This window comes from Poecilia formosa, unplaced genomic scaffold, assembly GCF_000485575.1.
Source record: "Poecilia formosa unplaced genomic scaffold, Poecilia_formosa-5.1.2 Scaffold241, whole genome shotgun sequence".
Taxonomy (NCBI): domain Eukaryota; kingdom Metazoa; phylum Chordata; class Actinopteri; order Cyprinodontiformes; family Poeciliidae; genus Poecilia; species Poecilia formosa.
Genome location: NW_006800180.1, coordinates 331,324 through 353,666, shown reverse-complemented (window position 1 = coordinate 353,666; position 22,343 = coordinate 331,324). Strand labels below are relative to the sequence as shown.

At 44.6% G+C, this 22,343-nt stretch overlaps 1 protein-coding gene across 1 annotated transcript; it reads left to right on the top strand.

The window, feature by feature from the left end:
* Positions 1-333: 333 nt before the first annotated feature.
* On the top strand, positions 334-21,663 carry znf106a (zinc finger protein 106a). Its single transcript, XM_016680401.1, is given in 29 exon segments — positions 334-414; positions 705-766; positions 3,270-3,464; positions 4,316-6,091; positions 6,173-6,581; positions 6,680-6,749; positions 6,834-6,988; positions 7,137-7,197; positions 7,914-8,210; positions 8,287-8,917; positions 9,816-9,941; positions 10,161-11,936; positions 12,019-12,427; positions 12,513-12,582; positions 12,667-12,821; positions 12,968-13,028; positions 13,745-14,041; positions 14,118-14,748; positions 15,647-15,687; positions 16,372-16,517; positions 16,588-16,722; positions 16,807-16,923; positions 17,774-17,965; positions 18,080-18,142; positions 18,258-18,377; positions 18,475-18,546; positions 19,276-19,347; positions 19,493-19,639; positions 21,198-21,663. Coding segments are annotated over 29 exon segments (8,424 nt in total). The 3' UTR covers positions 21,255-21,663.
* Positions 21,664-22,343: the final 680 nt, after the last annotated feature.

Sequence of the window (22,343 nt, the reverse complement as noted above, 5' to 3'; positions counted from 1 at the left end):
TAATATTTAAAATATTAACTAATAAAAAAGTAAAGAATTATTCAAAATGTAATTTTGAAAAAAAAAAAAAAAAAGCAGACAAAAGTTTTTTGAGCATTTTAAACTGACTCTGAATTCCTGAGAGAAGAAATTGCGATTCTTTAAATTTTATTTCTTCACCTCTACCTTATAACGCTAAGCGGTGTCAGTTGTAAAAAAAACTAAACAAAAAACAATCATCTTCCAGTCAAACTCGCCTTTTTAAAGATTTCCGGTCGTCCAGAAAACTGCAATCAGTTCACCTCTTTTATTTAAGCTTCTTAAATTTGACTCAGTTTCTCCCTTTGGACAGTGATGGGCTGAAATCCTCCTGCATTCAAGATGACGAGACACAGACAGTGCATCCTGTGTGAAACCGTCTGCGCTTCCAAGCAGGTAATTAACCCCGACGTGTGACTTACTCCATGACCGTGTTGGTGCTATGACTCTCACATGACCTTTTATTTATGAGTGTCTCCTTGTGTACAGATTACAGAAAGCCTATCTTCTGTAAAAAAAAAAAAAAAAGAGAGACATTTATATACACATCTGGGCTCTTTTTTTTTGTATTTACTCAATACATTCATATAAAAGTCAAGTTAATGCCTTCACTTAAAAAAAATGTAAATCATTTAAAAACAACTTGAGATTTCTAAGCGAACGGCGTTTCATTGCTTCATGTGCAGGAGATGGATGAACACATGAGGAGCATGCTGCACCACCGGGAGCTGGAGAAGCTTAAAGGCCGGTGAGCTCACTTCCTGTCGAAACTGTGATAAAGTTTCAGGTTTAAGTTCAACCTTAAGGAGTTTTATTGAAATCTGTTTGCACGTGATGAGCACATGTCGGTAGCCGCTGGCAGCTGTTTGAGCCACGGCTCGTATATTTAGACACAATCTGTCCGGAACAACAGGCGTGAAGGCCAGAAGTCAAGGGCCATCTCGTGACTCCCGCTTAGATGACCGAAAGAATGTGGCCTGGTGGTGAGGCTTAGTGTTGATACTGAGCATTCAAAGGGTGTTCAGGTGTTTCTTTTAGGCTGCCGAGGGCCCCGTCCCCAAAACTCACACTTCCACGCTTGTGGTCCTTCACATGCGAGTTCCCGCTGCAGGTTTTCGAGTGTGTGCACAAATTCATGGCTGAATGTGACATTTTGAATTAAAAGGCAGAAATATGGCACCGAGCAAGTTGTGTGCATTACGGGAGAATCAGTTTTCAAACATAAAGTACTAAAGTAATCCTTGTTTCTGCTGTACGTGTGTGGATATGACTGAACTTGCTCTGTATTCAACAAGTCATAACACAGCAGCCAAATATCTCCTACAATGACTTTGGAAAGCAGACACACCTGCTTTGTACATTTAAAATCCATTGCTTGTTGTTCTTTCGTTTGCAGTACAAATCCCAAAAGAGCGACCAAGTGCCGCCATTTTGGATGTCGCAGTTACATCCATGACGTAACCCGTACTGTACCAAATCTCCAATTTTGCATTTTCAACTTGCATACTTGAACCCCGATGTGTACTTTGACTGAGTACACACTTCTTAGAGGGGCGTATGGAGTAAGTGTGAGTATTGGGGCAGGGCCGTTGTCACGCTTTAGACAGTTCGCTTTGTGAGCTGAACAAGTGGTGAGGCGTTTATGCTTTATGTGTTCGTCGGTGTCCTATTCTCTGGAAACGTTTCCTTAAAGTGGGCCCATATAAATGCCACCTTGCGAATCGTACAGTTTGAGTGAAAGGTGACGTGCGTGATCAGCGCCGAGTTAAGCCAGGTTTATAGATACGGAGCCCAAAACAGGCCATGGGGAAAAATGTTTCTTTTGCGTTCCCTCGCTTACTGCAATATTTGCTGGTCTACATTACATACAGTCTCAAATGTCAACTTAAATTTCAAATATATACACATTTAAAGAGCCTCGGTGTTTATTATTAACTCTTTGGTGCAAAAAACTGATTGAAAATTGATTTATTAATTCATGCTTATGTCTGTTTGTGTAATGTTGAGATGGAAATGGCCCTTTAAACCATTCAGACCAGCAACAGAAAAGAGACACAATCAAAACTGTCAGATGATTTATTACCCCATAGCTTACAGTATGCAGTTATGGCACATGAACTGATCAGTACATTATTGCCCCTGTTGGGGCTCCATATGTTAGGGCCATTGCAGATGGAGACAAAAATTTACCATTTCTGAGTTTTTTCTTGCAAATATCAACTTTCCAAAGTCAGAAGTATCCAAGTTTTTTTTTTAAAGAAAATTTCCAAAATGAATCTCAAAATCAAAATTTGTTTTTGTGAAAATGTACTCTTTTTTTTTTTTCCCCATCTACATTGACATTAATATGCCGTCACAGAATAAAGATATACATTAATAGTTACTGTTAAAATGTGTCGGTGTGTTTTGATGACCTGACACACTTACAGTCAAGTGGCTGAAATGGAGCAGTCGTGAGCCGAAGCAGAAATACTGTGTCAGAAACGCGTAACTCGATCTCAGTGCTGCACGCCAGCTGCACGAGACGCCTCAAAGTGTTACCACCCCATGACACAGATTTGCAGGAGAAATTGAGAACGAGCCAGGAAAGCAACTGGCCCCTCAGCATTACAGGATGGCATCCCTGGGAGAGGTTTAAAACGGAGGCTGTGAGCAGCTGCACTGGGCTTCGGTTTCACAGGCTCCGCATGGCGATTGGTGGTCGGGATCTCCAGACCTAACACATGCCGTCATCCGGGAGGGGCTCTGGGCTGTGGCATTTGGAGCGCAGAGAGAGGTCAAATAGAGATGGTGCCTGCCTTGAAGCACCAGAGCGCAGCGGACACCATCATGAAGGCGCACTGAGCTGAGGGCGCCGGCCTCTCTTCCACCCACGCGTCCCAGCGCTGTGCCGCGCGGCCGGACCCGAACATCTTAGACTAGCGTGCTGCCGCGGTCCGGCCCGGCTGCTCTGCCACCTACGGCCTGCTGAGAACAGGGGAAACGCTAAGATCAGGATGATTAAGACTCTACCTATAGAAAATTCTAAGTTAGCTACCTCCTGATCTGCGAGAGACGAATCGGATCATTTATACCAAGGATTGTCGAGTAATCTCCTTTCCTGAGTTTTTTAAGACTTCAAAGTTGGAGAAAGTAGAGCCAGGGTGTGCAGCTGCCGGCTCTTCAGGTGGAAAAAGCAATCTGTAACCAGACCGGATCAGAGCCATGCCCGCGGGAACGATTGAAGCCCCACTGTCACCTTCCCTCCCCAGGGACTGCGGACACGAGTGCAGAGTGTGTAAGGTGAAGATGGTGAGCCTGACCGATTACGCCGGCCACATCTCCAGCGCCACGCACAAACAAAACGTGGAGGCGGCGGACAAACAGCGGGCCGGAAACGACCAAGACGAGGAATACTTCGACCAGACTCTGGTGGACCTGATTGAAAAGAGAAAAGAGCAGATCAGGTGAGCCGACTGTCCGACCTACTGTAAAATGAGATTCACTGCTTAAAATAAATGTTAGCTAATATGTTATACATGTGTTAGCAAAACGGCATCATTTAAGGTAAAAACCACTTTAGACTGATTAGTTTTGGTGAAAACACCCCAAACGCAGTGACTTATAAACACAAACTTTGTTTTTCAAAGTTTGCGAGATGTAACTAAGATGTGAACAGACGTGAGTCAACAAGCTGTAGTTTGTCAGCATATGCCATGTATAGTCATATTCTGCTGCGCGGCGCCTCCAGGCCTGTTTTAGCCACAGCTTCACACTGAGCCGTGGCCGGAGTCAGATGTCAGGCCTGCAGGCTAAAAAAGAAAAGACACGACTGCAAATACAGAGTTCAAACAGATCCGGGCTCCAACCTAATGCCTTCTGGACATATTAATACACACCACATTTTCAGTCTTTTGATGGTGTGGAATATTAAAAAAACAAAATTACTTTGATGGTAAAAAGCTTCTCCAACCTAAAGTTTAGATAAAAGTCGCTCTGCTCCAGTGCTATTTTTACACATGTTGTCTTGATCTCTGTCTTGCTTGAAGAATTTGAGAAATGTCCAACTGGAGCTATTAGGATAATGTAAAAATGTAGCTGATATGACCAATAATAATTAGAATAAAAATAATAAATTCAACAGCTTTGTGCCTTGGAAAAGTATTGATATCATTGAACTGCTTGTGTAGCGAATTTACTGAGCAAAAAAAAAAAAAAAAAAAAAAAAGTATTTTTGTGTTTCCAATGGTCACCATTCACAGTTCAAACCAAGCTGAAGATTTGTCCGTTTCTTTGTTGTTTTTTTTTTTTTTTTTAGAAAAGAGAAGGAGGCTGCAGCTGCTAGGCTGGCGAAAGAAGAAGAAGAACGGAAGAGAAAGGAAGAGTTTCAGCAGAGGCTAAACCAACTTAAGGAACGTTACCGCCTGGAGCGCATGTGGCAGGCTCCTCCGCAGGGCTTCGGTGGACCCGGTCAACACAGGTCTTGGCACAGGAGCAGCTATTACGACGGCAGCAGAGAGGATGAGGGATACTGGCATCAAAACCAGCAGGGCAGGAGCGCCACGTGGCACGCTCAGGAACCCCCCCGTTTACAGAAATGGGCAACTGTAGAGTTTTCCAACAACAGGGTGGATGGCAACAGGATGTGGGGCAACGGCGGTCAGCAAAGTCGACTGCCTTGGCTCAGCAATGGAGGCAGCAGCAATGGGCTCTATGGTCACAACAACATCGCCAGGTACGCCCCAAAGGCTAGGCCTCACAGTTTCATGGGGTGTAATCCTGTATATACCAACGCAACAAATCTTTTAGGCCAGAATTTTACGCACTTTGAAGGCAAAGGAAACTTCAGAAATGCTCAGCAGCATGCCAGGCTCCAAAATGGAGAGGCATCACTGGCCGACTCAGACTACCACGGAAAAAACTCTAAAACACTCGGCAGCAATCCAAAGCTGGACAAAAGCTGTCGCTGGTCACCGTACCCCGTTGCGTCCGGATCGCACGTAGAGCCCCACCAAAGCACGTCAGAGAACCACCAAGAGGCTTTGAAGCCTCAGAAACACCCCCAATGTGAGCGCGCACCTGTGGACTCAAGTCTGCAAAACGTGGAAGAGGACAGGAGGCAGCCGATAAAACCCAAAACCCAAACCCACCATGTCGGTGACGGAAGCTGTGGTGGCTCTAAAGGTTCTCAGAGAGATAGCGACCAAAACGGTGCGTCTGGTTTTTGTAGCGAGAAGGCAAATAAACCATCACTGCAAGTGGATCAGAAGAGTTCCTCAGTTTCTGGGGCTAAAGGTGCCGCTCAGCACAGCAAGGCCTCCAGTCAGTCAAAACCAGGCGGGAAGCAAAGTGGGACCAAGGTGCCTGTTGGGTACCTCACATCGAGGCAGGAGCAGTGCCTTCCGGAGTCGTTTCGCTCAGTCAGGCAGATTGGTTTTGAAAGAAAAGGCTCTTTGGAGAGGTCACACCACCTTGGGGAGCAACAGATTCAGGGGGAACCTTTTAAAGAGAGAAGTGCGAGTGAAAGTTCTGGAAAAGCGACATCGGCTGTTGCGTTCAGGCAAGAAAAAGCTCCGTCGGCTTCTGCAGAAGACGGCACTTTTGTCCAGTCCCTTCACGTGAGCACCTCCACCGCAGAGGGAGCAGAGGCTGCGTCCACAGCCAAAAGGGACGAGGAGAACAGGAACGGAGCGGAGACGCAAAGCCCCACGGCGGTCCCGGCCAAAGCCATGCAGGTTTCCGAGGCCGGGCCGAGCTCGGAGAGCGACGCCGGCAGAACCAGCGAGGCGCACGCCGCCTCGGGGTCGGATGGAACCACTTTGTCCAAACTGGACCTCCCCCCCGTCCTGAAGCGGGACCTCACCAAGCACATGAGCTCCAAGAGCAAAGCAGCCGGTCATGAGCCAAACCTGAACATCGCCAGGCGCGTGCGAAACCTCAGCGAGTCGAAGCGAAGCGACATGGAAAAGGATTCTGGGCTCAAGCCGACTGTGAGGCAGCTCATCAACTCGGCGAGCGCGCGCCGCTCCGTGAACTGGGACCAGGTCTATCAGGAGGTCCGAAAGATGCAGGACAAGGGGAAAGGCATGCCAAGGTGAATGTCGCTTCTCAGAATTTAAGTTTTTGGTTATTTTTAAAAAATTTAAATTAATATGTTTAGTTTGTGCTTCGATAGGTTTGGGATTGAGATGGTGCCATATGAGCAGGAGTCCCAAAGCCAGGAGGAGGACGGTCTGCCACTCATTGAGGGCTTCCAGTGGGAGTCGTTGATGGAGATCACCTCCGAGAGCAAATCTCGCAAACGCTCCTTGTCAGAAAGCAGCCTCGCACCTGCGGCGCCTCATTCGTCAGTGTTCGGCCCCTTGAAACCAGAGGAGGCGGTGAAGAAGGAGGAGTCGGGATCCACACTTCCTTCCGCTTCAGAAAAGCAGGAGCTTCAGCCGGAAGAGGAAGCGAAGAACCAGAAAGGCATTCTACACTGCGCAACGGCGAAGGTTCTCCAGCGATTTGATTTGACGCTGGGGGACAGCAGCTCCGGGGCGGAGCAGTGCGACGGGACGGGGAAGCGGCGGCGTGCGGCCGGGGTGGGTTTGTGAAGCAGCCTCTCTCATCCTTACTGTTGCATTTTCCCACCTCCAGACACAACACGTCTCACCTTTTGTTTTCCCCCCGTCTCGTTCAGGACTCCACCGGCACAGGGTTGTCTTGTTTGGAGCACGACAGTAAGAGAAGAAAAGTCAAATCAAAAAGAGGTTTGTCTCCATCTTCGATCATCAAACTCTTCCACACACACCGCAGTGTGACCGACACCGAGGTGCTGTCTGTGTTTGGTGCAGAGCGCCTGCAGATCGACCAGCTGCTTGCAGTGTCTCTGCGGGAGGAGGAGCTGAGTCAGTCCTTGCAGAATGTGGACACCAACCTGATCCAGGCCCGCGCGGCGCTGGAGGCGGCCTTCCTGGAGGTGCAGCGATTCATAGTGGTTAAACAGCAGGTAATGAAAGTAACATTCGGTTCTTCTGTTTGTATCATGGTAGATTTGTTATATTTGTCTCAACGTTTTAATTTATTTAGTGTATTAGTAATGCATAGTTGTGAGTTTGTACATCCCTAACTTGGCTGTGTGTCGTCTTCCCCTTCAGATTACTGTGGAGATGAGCTCACTGAGAAACAAACGGATAGACTTGCTTAAAGGCATGCAAGGTAAAAAAATATATATATATACAATTAAAAATAACGTTATTATAATTACACCATTGAAAATTAGAATTATTTGTTTATAGTATTTTGAAAGTGACCTGAACAGGCGTCACAGGCTGTGGTGCCTTGCAAAAGTATTCGTATCACTTTAACTTTTTTTCTGTTTTGCTGTTACATTGTTTATAAAGTCCAGTACAGAAGTGATTTAATTAGTAAATTAATAATAACTAAAAAAAAAAAAGTATGTCTCTGTGTAAAGGAGGTTTAAGAGAACATCAGTGAACAAACAGAATTAATTAGTTTAACAAACACAGCAGACAGTTCACAGGTGAAGCTGTTTTAAAGCTTCAGTAGATAACTGTCATGAACAAGAAATTTATTTTTTTTGCATATTTGTTAAAACTGTCACATTATCCTGACAGTGTAATATAAGCTGTAGCCAGCAACTCAGACATCTTCACTGCATGTGACTCCAGATGGTAACCCACTGCTAACATGTTCTTGCTAGTTAGCTTTTTTTGCATCTGTCATGAGTGAGTGCAGATTTATCGCCAGTGGGCTGGACGACGTTTGAACATTTCTGTGGAGATATAGGCCTTAAATTTCTGTCTTTATAATCTTAAAAAGCCTTAAATTTGAGTTGGTGAAACCTGGGATGCTTCCTCAAGGCGCAGCATGTGTGGGAAACGATGGATTGACTTTCTGTTGTGTCTTTTTAGGTACTATTGAGGAGACGCCTGAGGCCAACCCGAAAAAACCCCACTTGGTTTCTTTTGGAGCGGAGCCGCTTGAGTCATCCTCCTGTGCCAAATGTCCCCCGGTTCCGGCCACGGCCGTTTCCAGTCCGCATCGGGCCGCAGAGTGCACCTCCCCTCCTTCGTCCAGCCTTCCTTTGTCCGTCGTCATCAAGGAGGAGCCCCAGTCTCCGGTCTGCGTCAGTTCCGAACTGGACCCTGATCACAGCGCAGTCACCAACTGCGCTCACAGCACCACCCCGGACAACACAAACCCATTGGGTAAGACCGGTTAGTGATCAGAGGCTAGAGGATTATTTTAATGAAATCTAATCAGTTTACATGCGGATCTCTGCAGGTGCTGCCTGCAGCTCGCGGTTCTCTCCTGACAGAAACCTTGAACCTCCAGACGGCAAAGGGAAGTTAACAGCACAGATTGAAAAGTCCGAAAGGCCTTCAGAGGCTCCGTGGAAAACCTCGGCGAAGCTCCCCGATGGCACCAACGTCCAGTCAGCGCAGCCCACGGCGGCGTTTAACCTGCCGGCCTCTCCGTCTGAGCTGAGGAACGGAAAGCGCGTGAGGAAGCTGAAGAAGAGGAAGGTGCTGAACAAGGCCCAGGGAGCGGAGCAGCTCCAGAGTAGTGACACGGAGATGGACGAAGAGGCATCCCGGCCGAGGTGGCTGCGGCAGCGCAGGAGGCCGAGCGGCGGCTCCCAGGTCAGCACCTCCAGCCTGCCGACGGACGAGGGGAGCAGGAAAACGCTCGACGCGCCATGTTTGGCCGTGAAAACCGAAAAGGCGGAGTGGAATTCTCCCGCAGAGAACCTTGAGGCCGCCGCAGCGGATCAGCAGCCTCAGAAGGAGGCGTTCGTCCAAGCTCCGCCCCCTCCACCTCTGCTCCCAGACCAATGTCAATCTGAGCCACACAGCCTGGCGTGCAACGAGGTTTCCTCCACCAGTGACATGGACCTGTGCAAATCCTCTGAGAGGTGGGTCATTCTGGAAAATATCCATTTGTTTACATTTTTCCAGAGTTTTATCTGAAAGGCTGAACATCTACGACTCACAAAGCAGCAGAAGAGTAAGAACAGTTCGCTGAGTCAGATTTTGTCATGTTGGTAATCAATCAATCAATCAATCAATCAATCAATCAATCAATCAATCAATCAGCTTTATTCATGCCATTATGTAGATCTGGCTACACTGAAGTGAGTCAGCTTTCTTGCCACGCAAAAAACACACAAATATAACATTTTGATTAAAAATGGACCAGTGCTCAATACTTGAAAATATTAAAAAACATAAAAACAATAAAATAAAAAACCCCACAATAGTAAATTTTGTGTTGTAATCAGGTCAAGATTAAGATTAAAAAACAATATTAAAGCCAATGCTATATCGAATTTTGGAAATTTATGTCAACAGGAACAAAGCTGATTTTATTCTGCTCAGTTTCACATTTGAATTTGAGCTGTAAAGATGTAATGTAAATAAAAATATGAAATGTTTGGAAGCAGACAGCAAGCATCCTTGCTCTTAATAGTTTTTCATAGAGATGAATTTCCCATCATCACCAAACTATGATCAGCTCAGACTCGTTGTTGCTCATCTCAAGAAAACCACAGAAATATTTATTGTAGGAACGAACGGTCGTTCTCATATGTATGCAAGTTATACTTTCTTCTTTTGTACAAATATTAACCTTAGTTTTTTTATTTGATTAGAAAAGAAAAGAAGTCTAGTAAAATAAATACTTGTAGAAATGACAAGAAATGCTTGAAATTTTTAAAATGACGTTTTAAAAAGTGTAAGGAATCATAAGTTGCAGACCAGGTGATTGTTTCCTCTCAGCAGTGAGTCTGATGTCAGAAGCTTTTGTCTCCACAGTGATCTGCCTTTTCCCATCACGTTGCCCAGGACCTCATCAGGTACGTTATCATACATTTTCAGCATTTTGAGACGTTTATTTATCNAAGAATTTGAGAAATGTCCAACTGGAGCTATTAGGATAATGTAAAAATGTAGCTGATATGACCAATAATAATTAGAATAAAAATAATAAATTCAATAGCGCTGTGCCTTGAAAAAGTATTGATATAATTGAACTGCTTGTGTAGTGAATTTACTGAGCAAAAAAAAAATAATAATAATAATAATTTTCGTGTTTCCAATGGTCACCATTGCTGAAGATTTGTCCGTTTCTTTGTTGTTGTTTTTTTTGTTTTTTTTTAGAAAAGAGAAGGAGGCTACAGCTGCTAGGCTGGCGAAAGAAGAAGAAGAACGGAAGAGAAAGGAAGAGTTTCAGCAGAGGCTAAACCAACTTAAGGAACGTTACCGCCTGGAGCGCATGTGGCAGGCTCCTCCGCAGGGCTTCGGTGGACCCGGTCAACACAGGTCTTGGCACAGGAGCAGCTATTACGACGGCAGCAGAGAGGATGAGGGATACTGGCATCAAAACCAGCAGGGCAGGAGCGCCACGTGGCACGCTCAGGAACCCCCCCGTTTACAGAAATGGGCAACTGTAGAGTTTTCCAACAACAGGGTGGATGGCAACAGGATGTGGGGCAACGGCGGTCAGCAAAATCGACTGCCTTGGCTCAGCAATGGAGGCAGCAGCAATGGGCTCTATGGTCACAACAACATCGCCAGGTACGCCCCAAAGGCTAGGCCTCACAGTTTCATGGGGTGTAATCCTGTATATACCAACGCAACAAATCTTTTAGGCCAGAATTTTACGCACTTTGAAGGCAAAGGAAACTTCAGAAATGCTCAGCAGCATGCCAGGCTCCAAAATGGAGAGGCATCACTGGCCGACTCAGACTACCACGGAAAAAACTCTAAAACACTCGGCAGCAATCCAAAGCTGGACAAAAGCTGTCGCTGGTCACCGTACCCCGTTGCGTCCGGATCGCACGTAGAGCCCCACCAAAGCACGTCAGAGAAACACCAAGAGGCTTTGAAGCCTCAGAAACACCCCCAATGTGAGCGCGCACCTGTGGACTCAAGTCTGCAAAACGTGGAAGAGGACAGGAGGCAGCCGATAAAACCCAAAACCCAAACCCACCATGTCGGTGACGGAAGCTGTGGTGGCTCTAAAGGTTCTCAGAGAGATGGCAACCAAAACGGTGCGTCTGGTTTTTGTAGCGAGAAGGCAAATAAACCATCACTGCAAGTGGATCAGAAGAGTTCCTCAGTTTCTGGGGCTAAAGGTGCCGCTCAGCACAGCAAGGCCTCCAGTCAGTCAAAACCAGGCGGGAAGCAAAGTGGGACCAAGGTGCCTGTTGGGTACCTCACATCGAGGCAGGAGCAGTGCCTTCCGGAGTCGTTTCGCGCAGTCAGGCAGATTGGTTTTGAAAGAAAAGGCTCTTTGGAGAGGACACACCACCTTGGGGAGCAACAGATTCAGGGGGAACCTTTAAAAGAGAGAAGTGCGAGTGAAAGTTCTGGAAAAGCGACATCGGCTGTTGCGTTCAGGCAAGAAAAAGCTCCGTCGGCTTCTGCAGAAGACGGCACTTTTGTCCAGTCCCTTCACGTGAGCACCTCCACCGCAGAGGGAGCAGAGGCTGCGTCCACAGCCAAAAGGGACGAGGAGAACAGGAACGGAGCGGAGACGCAAAGCCCCACGGCGGTCCCGGCCAAAGCCATGCAGGTTTCCGAGGCCGGGCCGAGCTCGGAGAGCGACGCCGGCAGAACCAGCGAGGCGCACGCCGCCTCGGGGTCGGACGGAACCACTTTGTCCAAACTGGACCTCCCCCCCGTCCTGAAGCGGGACCTCACCAAGCACATGAGCTCCAAGAGCAAAGCAGCCGGTCACGAGCCAAACCTGAACATCGCCAGGCGCGTGCGAAACCTCAGCGAGTCGAAGCGAAGCGACATGGAAAAGGATTCTGGGCTCAAGCCGACTGTGAGGCAGCTCATCAACTCGGCGAGCGCGCGCCGCTCCGTGAACTGGGACCAGGTCTATCAGGAGGTCCGAAAGATGCAGGACAAGGGGAAAGGCATGCCAAGGTGAATGTCGCTTCTCAGAATTTAAGTTTTCGGTTATTTTTTTTAAAATTTAAATTAACATGTTTAGTTTGTGCTTCGATAGGTTTGGGATTGAGATGGTGCCATATGAGCAGGAGTCCCAAAGCCAGGAGGAGGACGGTCTGCCACTCATTGAGGGCTTCCAGTGGGAGTCGTTGATGGAAATCACCTCCGAGAGCAAATCTCGCAAACGCTCCTTGTCAGAAAGCAGCCTCGCACCTGCGGCGCCTCATTCGTCAGTGTTCGGCCCCTTGAAACCAGAGGAGGCGGTGAAGAAGGAGGAGTCGGGATCCACACTTCCTTCCGCTTCAGAAAAGCAGGAGCTTCAGCCGGAAGAGGAAGCGAAGAACCAGAAAGGCATTCTACACTGCGCAACGGCGAAGGTTCTCCAGCGATTTGATTTGACGCTGGGGGACAGCAGCTCCGGGGCGGAGCAGTGCGACGGGACGGGGAAGCGGCGGCGTGCGGCCGGGGTGGGTTTGTGAAGCAGCCTCTCTCATCCTTACTGTTGCATTTTCCCACACGTCTCACCTTTTGTTCTCCCCCCATCTCGTTCAGGACTCCACCGGCACAGGGTTGTCTTGTTTGGAGCACGACAGTAAGAGAAGAAAAGTCAAATCAAAAAGAGGTTTGTCTCCATCTTCGATCATCAAACTCTTCCACACACACCGCAGTGTGACCGACACCGAGGTGCTGTCTGTGTTTGGTGCAGAGCGCCTGCAGATCGACCAGCTGCTTGCAGTGTCTCTGCGGGAGGAGGAGCTGAGTCAGTCCTTGCAGAATGTGGACACCAACCTGATCCAGGCCCGCGCGGCGCTGGAGGCGGCCTTCCTGGAGGTGCAGCGACTCATAGTGGTTAAACAGCAGGTAATGAAAGTAACATTCGGTTCGTCTGTTTGTATCATGGTAGATTTGTTATATTTGTCTCAACGTTTTGAGTTATTTAGTGTATTAGTTTGCTAGTTGTGAGTTTGTACATCCCTAACTTGGCTGTGTGTCGTCTTCCCCTTCAGATTACTGTGGAGATGAGCTCACTGAGAAACAAACGGATAGACTTGCTTAAAGGCATGCAAGGTAAAAAAAAATAAATATATACAATTAAAAATAACGTTATTATAATTACACCATTGAAAATTAGAATTATTTGTTTATAGTATTTTGAAAGTGACCTGAACAGGCGTCACAGCCTGTGGTGCCTTGCAAAAGTATTCATATCACTTTAACTTTTTTTCTGTGTTGCTGTTACATTGTTTATAAAGTCTAGTACAGAAGTGATTTAATTAGTAAATTAATAATAACTAAAAAAAAAAAAGTATGTCTCTGTGTAAAGGAGGTTTAAGAGAACATCAGTGAACAAACAGAATTAATTAGTTTAACAAACACAGCAGACAGTTCACAGGTGAAGCTGTTTTAAAGCTTCAGTAGATAACTGTCATGAACAAGAAATTTATTTTTTTTGCATATTTGTTAAAACTGTCACATTATCCTGACAGTGTAATATAAGCTGTAGCCAGCAACTCAGACATCTTCACTGCATGTGACTCCAGATGGTAACCCACTGCTAACATGTTCTTGCTAGTTAGCTTTTTTTGCATCTGTCATGAGTGAGTGCAAATTTATCGCCAGTGGGCTGGACGACGTTTGAACATTTCTGTGGAGATATAGGCCTTAAATTTGTGTCTTAATAATCTTAAAAAGCCTTAAATTTGAGTTGGTGAAACCTGGGATGCTTCCTCAAGGCGCAGCATGTGTGGGAAACGATGGATTGACTTTCTGTTGTGTCTTTTTAGGTACTATTGAGGAGACGCCTGAGGCCAACCCGAAAAAACCCCACTTGGTTTCTTTTGGAGCGGAGCCGCTTGAGTCATCCTCCTGTGCCAAATGTCCCCCGGTTCCGGCCACGGCCGTTTCCAGTCCGCATCGGGCCGCAGAGTGCACCTCCCCTCCTTCGTCCAGCCTTCCTTTGTCCGTCGTCATCAAGGAGGAGCCCCAGTCTCCGGTCTGCGTCAGCTCCGAACTGGACCCTGATCACAGCGCAGTCACCAACTGCGCTCACAGCACCACCCCGGACAACACAAACCCATTGGGTAAGACCGGTTAGCGATCAGAGGCTAGAGGATTATTTTAATGAAATCTAATCAGTTTACATGCGGATCTCTGCAGGTGCTGCCTGCAGCTCGCGGTTCTCTCCTGACAGAAACCTTGAACCTCCAGACGGCAAAGGGAAGTTAACAGCACAGATTGAAAAGTCCGAAAGGCCTTCAGAGGCTCCGTGGAAAACCTCGGCGAAGCTCCCCGATGGCACCGACGTCCAGTCAGCGCAGCCTGCGGCGGCGTTTAACCTGCCGGCCTCTCCGTCTGAGCTGAGGAACGGAAAGCGCGTGAGGAAGCTGAAGAAGAGGAAGGTGCTGAACAAGGCCCAGGGAGCGGAGCAGCTCCAGAGTAGTGACACGGAGATGGACGAAGAGGCATCCCGGCCGAGGTGGCTGCGGCAGCGCAGGAGACCGAGCGGCGGCTCCCAGGTCAGCACCTCCAGCCTGCCGACGGACGAGGGGAGCAGGAAAACGCTCGACGCGCCATGTTTGGCCGTGAAAACCGAAAAGGCGGAGTGGAATTCTCCCGCAGAGAACCTTGAGGCCGCCGCAGCGGATCAGCAGACTCAGAAGGATGCGTTCGTCCAAGCTCCGCCCCCTCCACCTCTGCTCCCAGACCAATGTCAATCTGAGCCACACAGCCTGGCGTGCAACGAGGTTTCCTCCACCAGTGACATGGACCTGTGCAAATCCTCTGAGAGGTGGGTCATTCTGGAAAATATCCATTTGTTTACATTTTTCCAGAGTTTTATCTGAAAGGCTGAACATCTACGACTCACAAAGCAGCAGAAGAGTAAGAACAGTTCGCTGAGTCAGATTTTGTCATGTTGGTAATCAATCAATCAATCAATCAATCAATCAATCAATCAATCAATCAATCAACTTTATTCATACCATTAGGTAGATCTGGCTACACTGAAGCGAGTCAGCTTTCTTGCCAAGCAAAAAACACACAAATATAACATTTTGATTAAAAATGGACCAGTGCTCAATACTTGAAAATATTAAAAAACATAAAAACAATAAAATAAAAAACCCCACAATAGTAAATTTTGTGTTGTAATCAGGTCAAGATTAAGATTAAAAAACAATATTAAAGCCAATGATATATCGAATTTTGGAAATTTATGTCAACAGGAACAAAGCTGATTTTATTCTGCTCAGTTTCACATTTGAATTTGAGCTGTAAAGATGTAATGTAAATAAAAATATGAAATGTTTGGAAGCAGACAGCAAGCATCCTTGCTCTTAATAGTTTTTCATAGAGATGAATTTCCCATCATCACCAAACTATGATCAGCTCAGAATCATTGTTGCTCATCTCAAGAAAACCACAGAAATATTTATTGTAGGAACGAACGGTCGTTCTCATATGTATGCAAGTTATACTTTCTTCTTTTGTACAAATATTAACCTTAGTTTTTTTATTTGATTAGAAAAGAAAAGAAGTCTAGTAAAATAAATACTTGTAGAAATGACAAGAAATGCTTGAAATTTTTAAAATGACGTTTTAAAAAGTGTAAGGAATCATAAGTTGCAGACCAGGTGATTGTTTCCTCTCAGCAGTGAGTCTGATGTCAGAAGCTTTTGTCTCCACAGTGATCTGCCTTTTCCCATCACGTTGCCCAGGACCTCATCAGGTACGTTATCATACATTTTCAGCATTTTGAGACGTTTATTTATCGGAAATAATTCAGCTAATGTAATTTTATCCGAGCTATGAAGTTATATGTTGCTTCATTTTCATCTACTGTTTGAGAAACCGAGTTAGGTTACAGCTTGTCCAGCTGTTTACTCCTGGATTGTTTTGCTCAATCATCACCTTAAATAAGTCAAATTTTCTTTGCACTTTAGCGTTTGTATGATTTATGGTTAGTTATTCTATTAAATGCTCAAATCTCAACAATTATTTGATTTATTTGAACATAATTAAAAAAAAAACTTATTACACCCTGTTGACATTTCTTTTGTTCTCATGACGGGAAGTTGGTATCATGTAACCCCTTTTCTTCAGTCTATGAGCACGTCATAGTACAGAAGGCCTATCGATCCAAAATATTGACAATGCCAATATCGGATTCAATATCGGATCAGTACTAAAGTAGCAAGACATGCTGGTGCTGCATCGAATCGACGCCAGAACATGCAGTGTCTACAAACTTATAAACAACCATTAAAAAAGTCGAGTACTCAATTTTTTTAACATGAAAAGTTTGTCGTGAAGCAACCAAAACTGCAAAGGTTTGAAAAGGCAGAGAGGTGAAATAAGATCCTCCTCCTTCCTGTATCATGTATGTATTTCTGCATCATGTCTGTATTTTTAGACGCGTTCTCTGACCGTGGGGAGGACGAGGTCCCGACTGAAGGAATGTTCTGCGGCCACAAGGAGGCGGTGAACGCCCTCCAGATCCACAACGGGCTGCTGTACACGTGCTCCGGAGACCGGACCGTCCAGGCCTTCGACCTGGTGGTAGGTGACCGCTCACCAATTCGCTTCCCATCATCTCTTTCTGGAGTTAAATGGAGTTCTGTTGTTGCAGAGCCATAAATGCGTCGGTGTGTTTGAGGGTCACAGCTCCAAAGTGACCTGCCTGCTGGTGTCCGCGGCTCCATCCCTGCACCATCGCCTCTACTCCGGCTCCAGTGACCAGACCATCCGCTGCTACAGCCTCAAGGTTGGAATCTGTTCTCATCCGACTTTCTCGTTTGGAGCCGCGCTCAGAAGCTGATGTTTCCCTCATGTTCAATGTTTTCTACAGACGCAAGAATTTGAGCAACAGTTCACTTTGTCCGACCGAGTCCTCTGCCTTCACAGCCGGTGGAAGACGTTATACGCCGGTCTGGCAAATGGTACCGTGGTGACCTTTAACCTTAAGGTGAGGAAGACAAAGTGTCACATGTATTTAACTCCTTGAATCTCTTATTGGTTCTGATCTGCTTCCATCTAATGCTGATATTTCAGGGGGTTTTTCTTGGGAAAAAAATAAGGAAAATTAAAGTCACAGTTATGTAAAGTTGCAACTAACAATTATTTTAGTAATCAATTAGTCTCAATTGTTCTGATGATTAATTAAAAAATTGGTACATTCTTCAGAGTTTTCATGTAACCACATACACCATTTTTGTACAACACTAGAAGTACATAAAAAATGCAATTAAACAATTCAGTGCTATATTAAATAAGAAAATAAAGATTGTAAGAATGTAATGGCAGGAAATCTGAACCGGGTGAAGCTAAAACTTTGCCATTGAGGAGTTTTGGCTAAAACATATTTACAGACAGGTGTTTTTATCTTAAATGCAAAACTTATATATTTTTTTCCATGATTTTGGTTTAATTATAACCAAATATAAGAGCTTTTTCTTAGGCAAATGGCCTTTCCTGAGTCTGTATACTCAAGAAATCTACAATTAATCAATTACTTAGTGGACGAGTATTTCAATAATTGATTAATCACAATTTATAAAAACTAATTACTATTAATGCAGTTATTCACAATTAATTTGATTAATCACAGTTAATACTATTAATCGTTCCAGCCCTCCAATCATTCACCACCTTTTCTTTCCCCCTGGTCACACAAAAGTCATCCAAGTTTTCCCTCTCAATACTTGATTGCACTTTCATCCTGCCGAAGCTCCTCTGTGTGTGAAACTGATCGAAAACGGTGCGCCTCTCTGCCAGCTCCAGTTGACCGGGTTCACGTCTCCCTGCTCATTGTTTAGACAAACAAGCAGATGGACGTGTTCGAGTGCCACGGGCCGCGCGCCGTGAGCTGTCTGGCCTCGTCGCAGGAGGGGGCCCGGAGGATCCTGCTGGTCGGCTCCTACGACAACACGATCAGTGTGAGAGCGGCCCACGACGGGCTGCTGCTGCGCACGCTGAGGGGCCACACCAAGAGCGTTCTCTGCATGAAGGTGGGGTCGGGGCTGCAACGGGGAGAAACCCCACCACAAGAGAGGGAAAAAAAACACAAGTATGCTGCTCGGCTAAACGTTTAACAGCCTCCTCCGTCTTGTCTCTCTTTTCAGGTGGTGAATGATCTGGTGATTAGTGGATCCAGCGATCACTCTGTGTATGCTCACAACATCCATGTGAGTTCATGTCGTGGCTCTTAAGTCATTTTAAGATCTTTTTGTGGGGGAGAGGGAAGGACCACTAACTAGTTTAAATATTTGATTTTTATTCTCTGTGTAAAAAAAAAAAAAGACAGGGGAGCTTGTACGCTCATTTAAGGGTCACAGCCATGCTGTTACCGTGGTGACCGTTCTTGGGAAAGTGATGGTCACAGCCTGCCTGGACAAAGTGGTCAGAGTTTACGACCTGCAGGTGTGTACGCCCTAAAACGTTGCTCTGATGAACCGAAGGAATTGCCTCTGTTTCAAATTGACATTCAGCTGACAGGAAGTGCTGATTGTCTCCACAGTCTCAGGACCAGCTGCAGGTCTATGGTGGATACAGTGACATGGTGCTGTGCATGGCCGTCCATAAGAACATGGTGAGAAAACAAACATTCCTTATTTGGAACAAAAGTATCTCGTTTTAATCTTGGAAGTTCGTGCAAATGTATTCATACCACTTGAAATTCTTCAAATTTTGTCTCATATCTTCTAAGAGTTCAATGTTTGTTTTAGGGATTTTGTGTGACAGAGGAACAGGAATGACTGGATTAAATGGAAGGGATTCATGATTTTCAAAACTGTTTTCAGATCAAAATCTAAAAATGGTGGCATGCAGTTGAAGCGTTTTGAAAAATATGTGAGGAAATTAAAGTGATTTCGTGAAATATTGAGTCCAACCATATTTTTGACGGGTTGCTATAGAAAGACAGACAGACAGACAGACAGACAGACAGACAGACAGACAGATATCCATCTGTAGATAGACAAGATAGATAGACTTGTTGAAAACACATACATTCGCGATAAAGACGCATTAAGTACTAATAAAACCCACATTAGACTATAGAGCATGTAAACTGGGATCAGTAGTGTGACATTCAGCATTTTGCTGTTTTGACCATATATATTACTCTTATTGTGTATTATAGAATGAAATTTCAATTCTCTTAAGTGGCCTAATAATTATTAGCTTCGTTCATCACAGACAGACATTTATTTGAGTTGCAGATTATATAGCACCTGTTGGTCTGTTATGTTAAATCCCATTGAAATGCACTGGAGCTGCTGTTGTTTTATGTATATCTTGATCTCTGTGTTTGTTTCAGATCTACACAGGATGCTACGACGGCAGCACGGAGGCCGTGAAGCTCAACCTGACGCAGAACCACCGTTGCTGGGTAAGATACGGCGACATCTCAGTGACGCTTTTAGAAGATCCTGTAGAAACATATTTTAATTTCCTCTCTGAGCTTATTGATCATCCTGTGAGTAGTTAGAGGTTATAATTGGTTGGTGTGCAGTGAATGACTGCTGTGTTGACAGTGGCACGGCTGCCCGCTGGTGTTCGGGATGATGAAGCATCTCCAGCAGCACCTGATCAACAACCACACCAGCGCCAACTTCCAGACCTTCAAGTGCCGCTGGAAAAACTGTGAAGAGTTTTTCAGTGTTCGCAGCAGCTCCAAGCAGGTAGAGAAACCGTCAGCAGGTTTCTGACACTTTTAAGTTCTTTCTACTATTGCATTTAAAATATGATTCCCCTCAAACAGGAAAAACATTTGACTGAAGTGAATAACGGGCTAATTCTCTGTTCTTTTAACATTTGCACAAATTTAAGTCAGATACAAGCTCTAACAAAAATCTGGACTGTAATATTTTTGAATAAATACAGATTTAGATCTAGAGATGTGAAAGTAGCGAGTTAGCTTTTTAAATACATTTGTAATATGTGCGAAACTCAAAAACCACAGCAATCAGTGAGTTCGATCAAAAACTCAAGTTTTTATGTGACAAACAACAGATGCAGCTCATTTTGATGCAAATTAAAACTTTTTAAGACCATTACGAATTAAATGTAAGACCTGTATGGCGACAGCAATGTACAAAAGAAATTTGCCTATTTTACTCACAAATGCCTTTCAGCTAACTAGCACTAAATTTATACTTACCCATGATAGATGCAAAAGAAAACTAGTAAAGTTGTTTTACTTAACTAGTTAAAAAACTAGTTAACTTAAGTTTTTTTTACTTTACTAGTTAAGTAAAAAAAGCTTAACTAGTTTGTTTCTAAGGGTATAATAGCAGCTAGTTACCTGTAGCCGCTACAATCTTGAGTCGCAGAATCCAGTGAAAATGTGTCAGTGTGACTCAAACTTTTGCCTGACAGAAAAGTCTTGCAAAAAAAGTATAAAATTGCATATGCAAGATTAATGTATTTAAGGCCAAATTCATTTTCATGTGAATTTAAGACATTTTAAGGCCTTAATTTTAGATACATGAATGTAAGACTTTTTAAGGATGCACAGACGCCCTCTTTACACTTTCTAACCTCACTTCCTTAGATCTCGAAGCAGTTAATTGATTAATCGATTGATTCTTAGATCTAAAATCATCTCAGCAACAAATACACAGAGTCAAGACTGTAACATCCTTACCTGGTCCATAACTGAGGTTTCATTGTTTCTAGACTAAAAGTTTTCACAGTTTTCTGCCTTACTTGTTAGGCTGAAACTAACAGTTATTTTAGTAATTGATTATTCTATCGATCAATTGATTAATCAGATCAAGATATTGGTGCACTCTACAGATTTTTTTGTTTAACCCCTTAAGTTTTTCTTACAAAAATCAGAAAAAACATTAAAAGATGCAAATAAATATTTAATTCCTTTTTTTAAAAGAAATATATTAATTTGATAGCCTAAAATGGGATACAGTAGCATTTCTCTAATGGATTTGAATCAGGGTAGGCCACTTGAGGAGTTTTGGCTAGAACATATTTACATAGAAAGGTGATTTTATCTTAAATGTAGATATATTTTGGCTTACTTATGGCTCTGAATATTTTTTTTTTGAGTCCGTTTACTCCAGTTAACCATTACTAAATTGACGATCATTTAAAAAATCGATTAATCACAATTAATCGTTTTAGCTCTGATTTCTTTCTTCGACATTGATTGGTGCCTTGTGATTCAACGAAATTAGCTTTGAGTGACCATCTTAGCATTTCATCACGTTTTTCTCCTGGCAGATGGTGACGCTGCACATGCAGAAACACGCTGAGGAAGAGGCTGCAGCGGAGCCGTAAGGGGCCGGTGGTGGGATTATATTTTCACTACTAGCCCCCCTCTCCCTCTCTTCCCCTCTCATCTTAACCCCTCCCTCATTTAACCTCCCATATTGGGCGGGGTATTTGTTCTTGGGACCTTCTACACCTGACCGCGCTCCCTCGGAGCCCGACAAGCGTTTGATGACTCCATCCTTTGTGTTCGGCGTTGGAATCCCACCCCGGGATTCTTCCGCGAAAAGGAAGGTTGTGTTGTTTTTAAAATACATTCTCAGAAACACTCCTTCCTGTCCTTTTGTTCGACTGTCACTGACCAAAGCGAGAGAAAGAAACACGCAACTCTTTTTTTAAATTATTGATGAAGAAACTCCAGCGATGCCCAGGTCTGAGGGATCTGTTGCACTATTTTTTTTCTTTTTTGCAACTTAAACAAAAAAATCTAGAATTATCACTGAGATTCACTGTAACGCGGCATGGTTTGAGATGTTTTTATAAGTGTGCAGTTGTGATGTGTTACATCGAGCGACCTGAAGTTACGTTTTTTTTCTTCTTTATATTAAGTTGCCGTAAGCTCAGGTTTACGACAGGACTGAGTGCGTTGTTACTGTGTAATCCCCTCGGCCGTATTTAAGAGTGTGGTTGGAGTTGAACAAGAAATTTTTGTTTGCTGCAGTCACTTTTTTTGTTATTTGTTTCTCAGCCAGACGTCCAACGATCGTCTGATTTGAGAACCAAGACACGAATGCGGTGGCGTTTCCTGCTGTACGTTTTAGTCTGCGTGGAGTTACTCCTCGTTTTTTCTTTTGAAGGAATATGTTAAATCACACTGTTACGTGAACCTTGTTTATCAAGAGTGAAGTGAGGTTGTGTTTTATGTTTATTTTTTTATTATTATTATTATTTTGGTTTTGAATCAGAGCATTGAGCAGAAGGCACAGGAGCTTTATTTTCCACACCGGTTTTCTCATGGAGTGTGGAGCTGAAGGGTGTTAAGAGGAGGTGTTGGATGGAAGAACGACGAAGGAAGAATAAAGTCTCATCTCACATGCCGATAGCCAAGTGACCGGTAGCATAAATCGGCATTTTTAAAGGCAGTTTCCACCCGTTTTT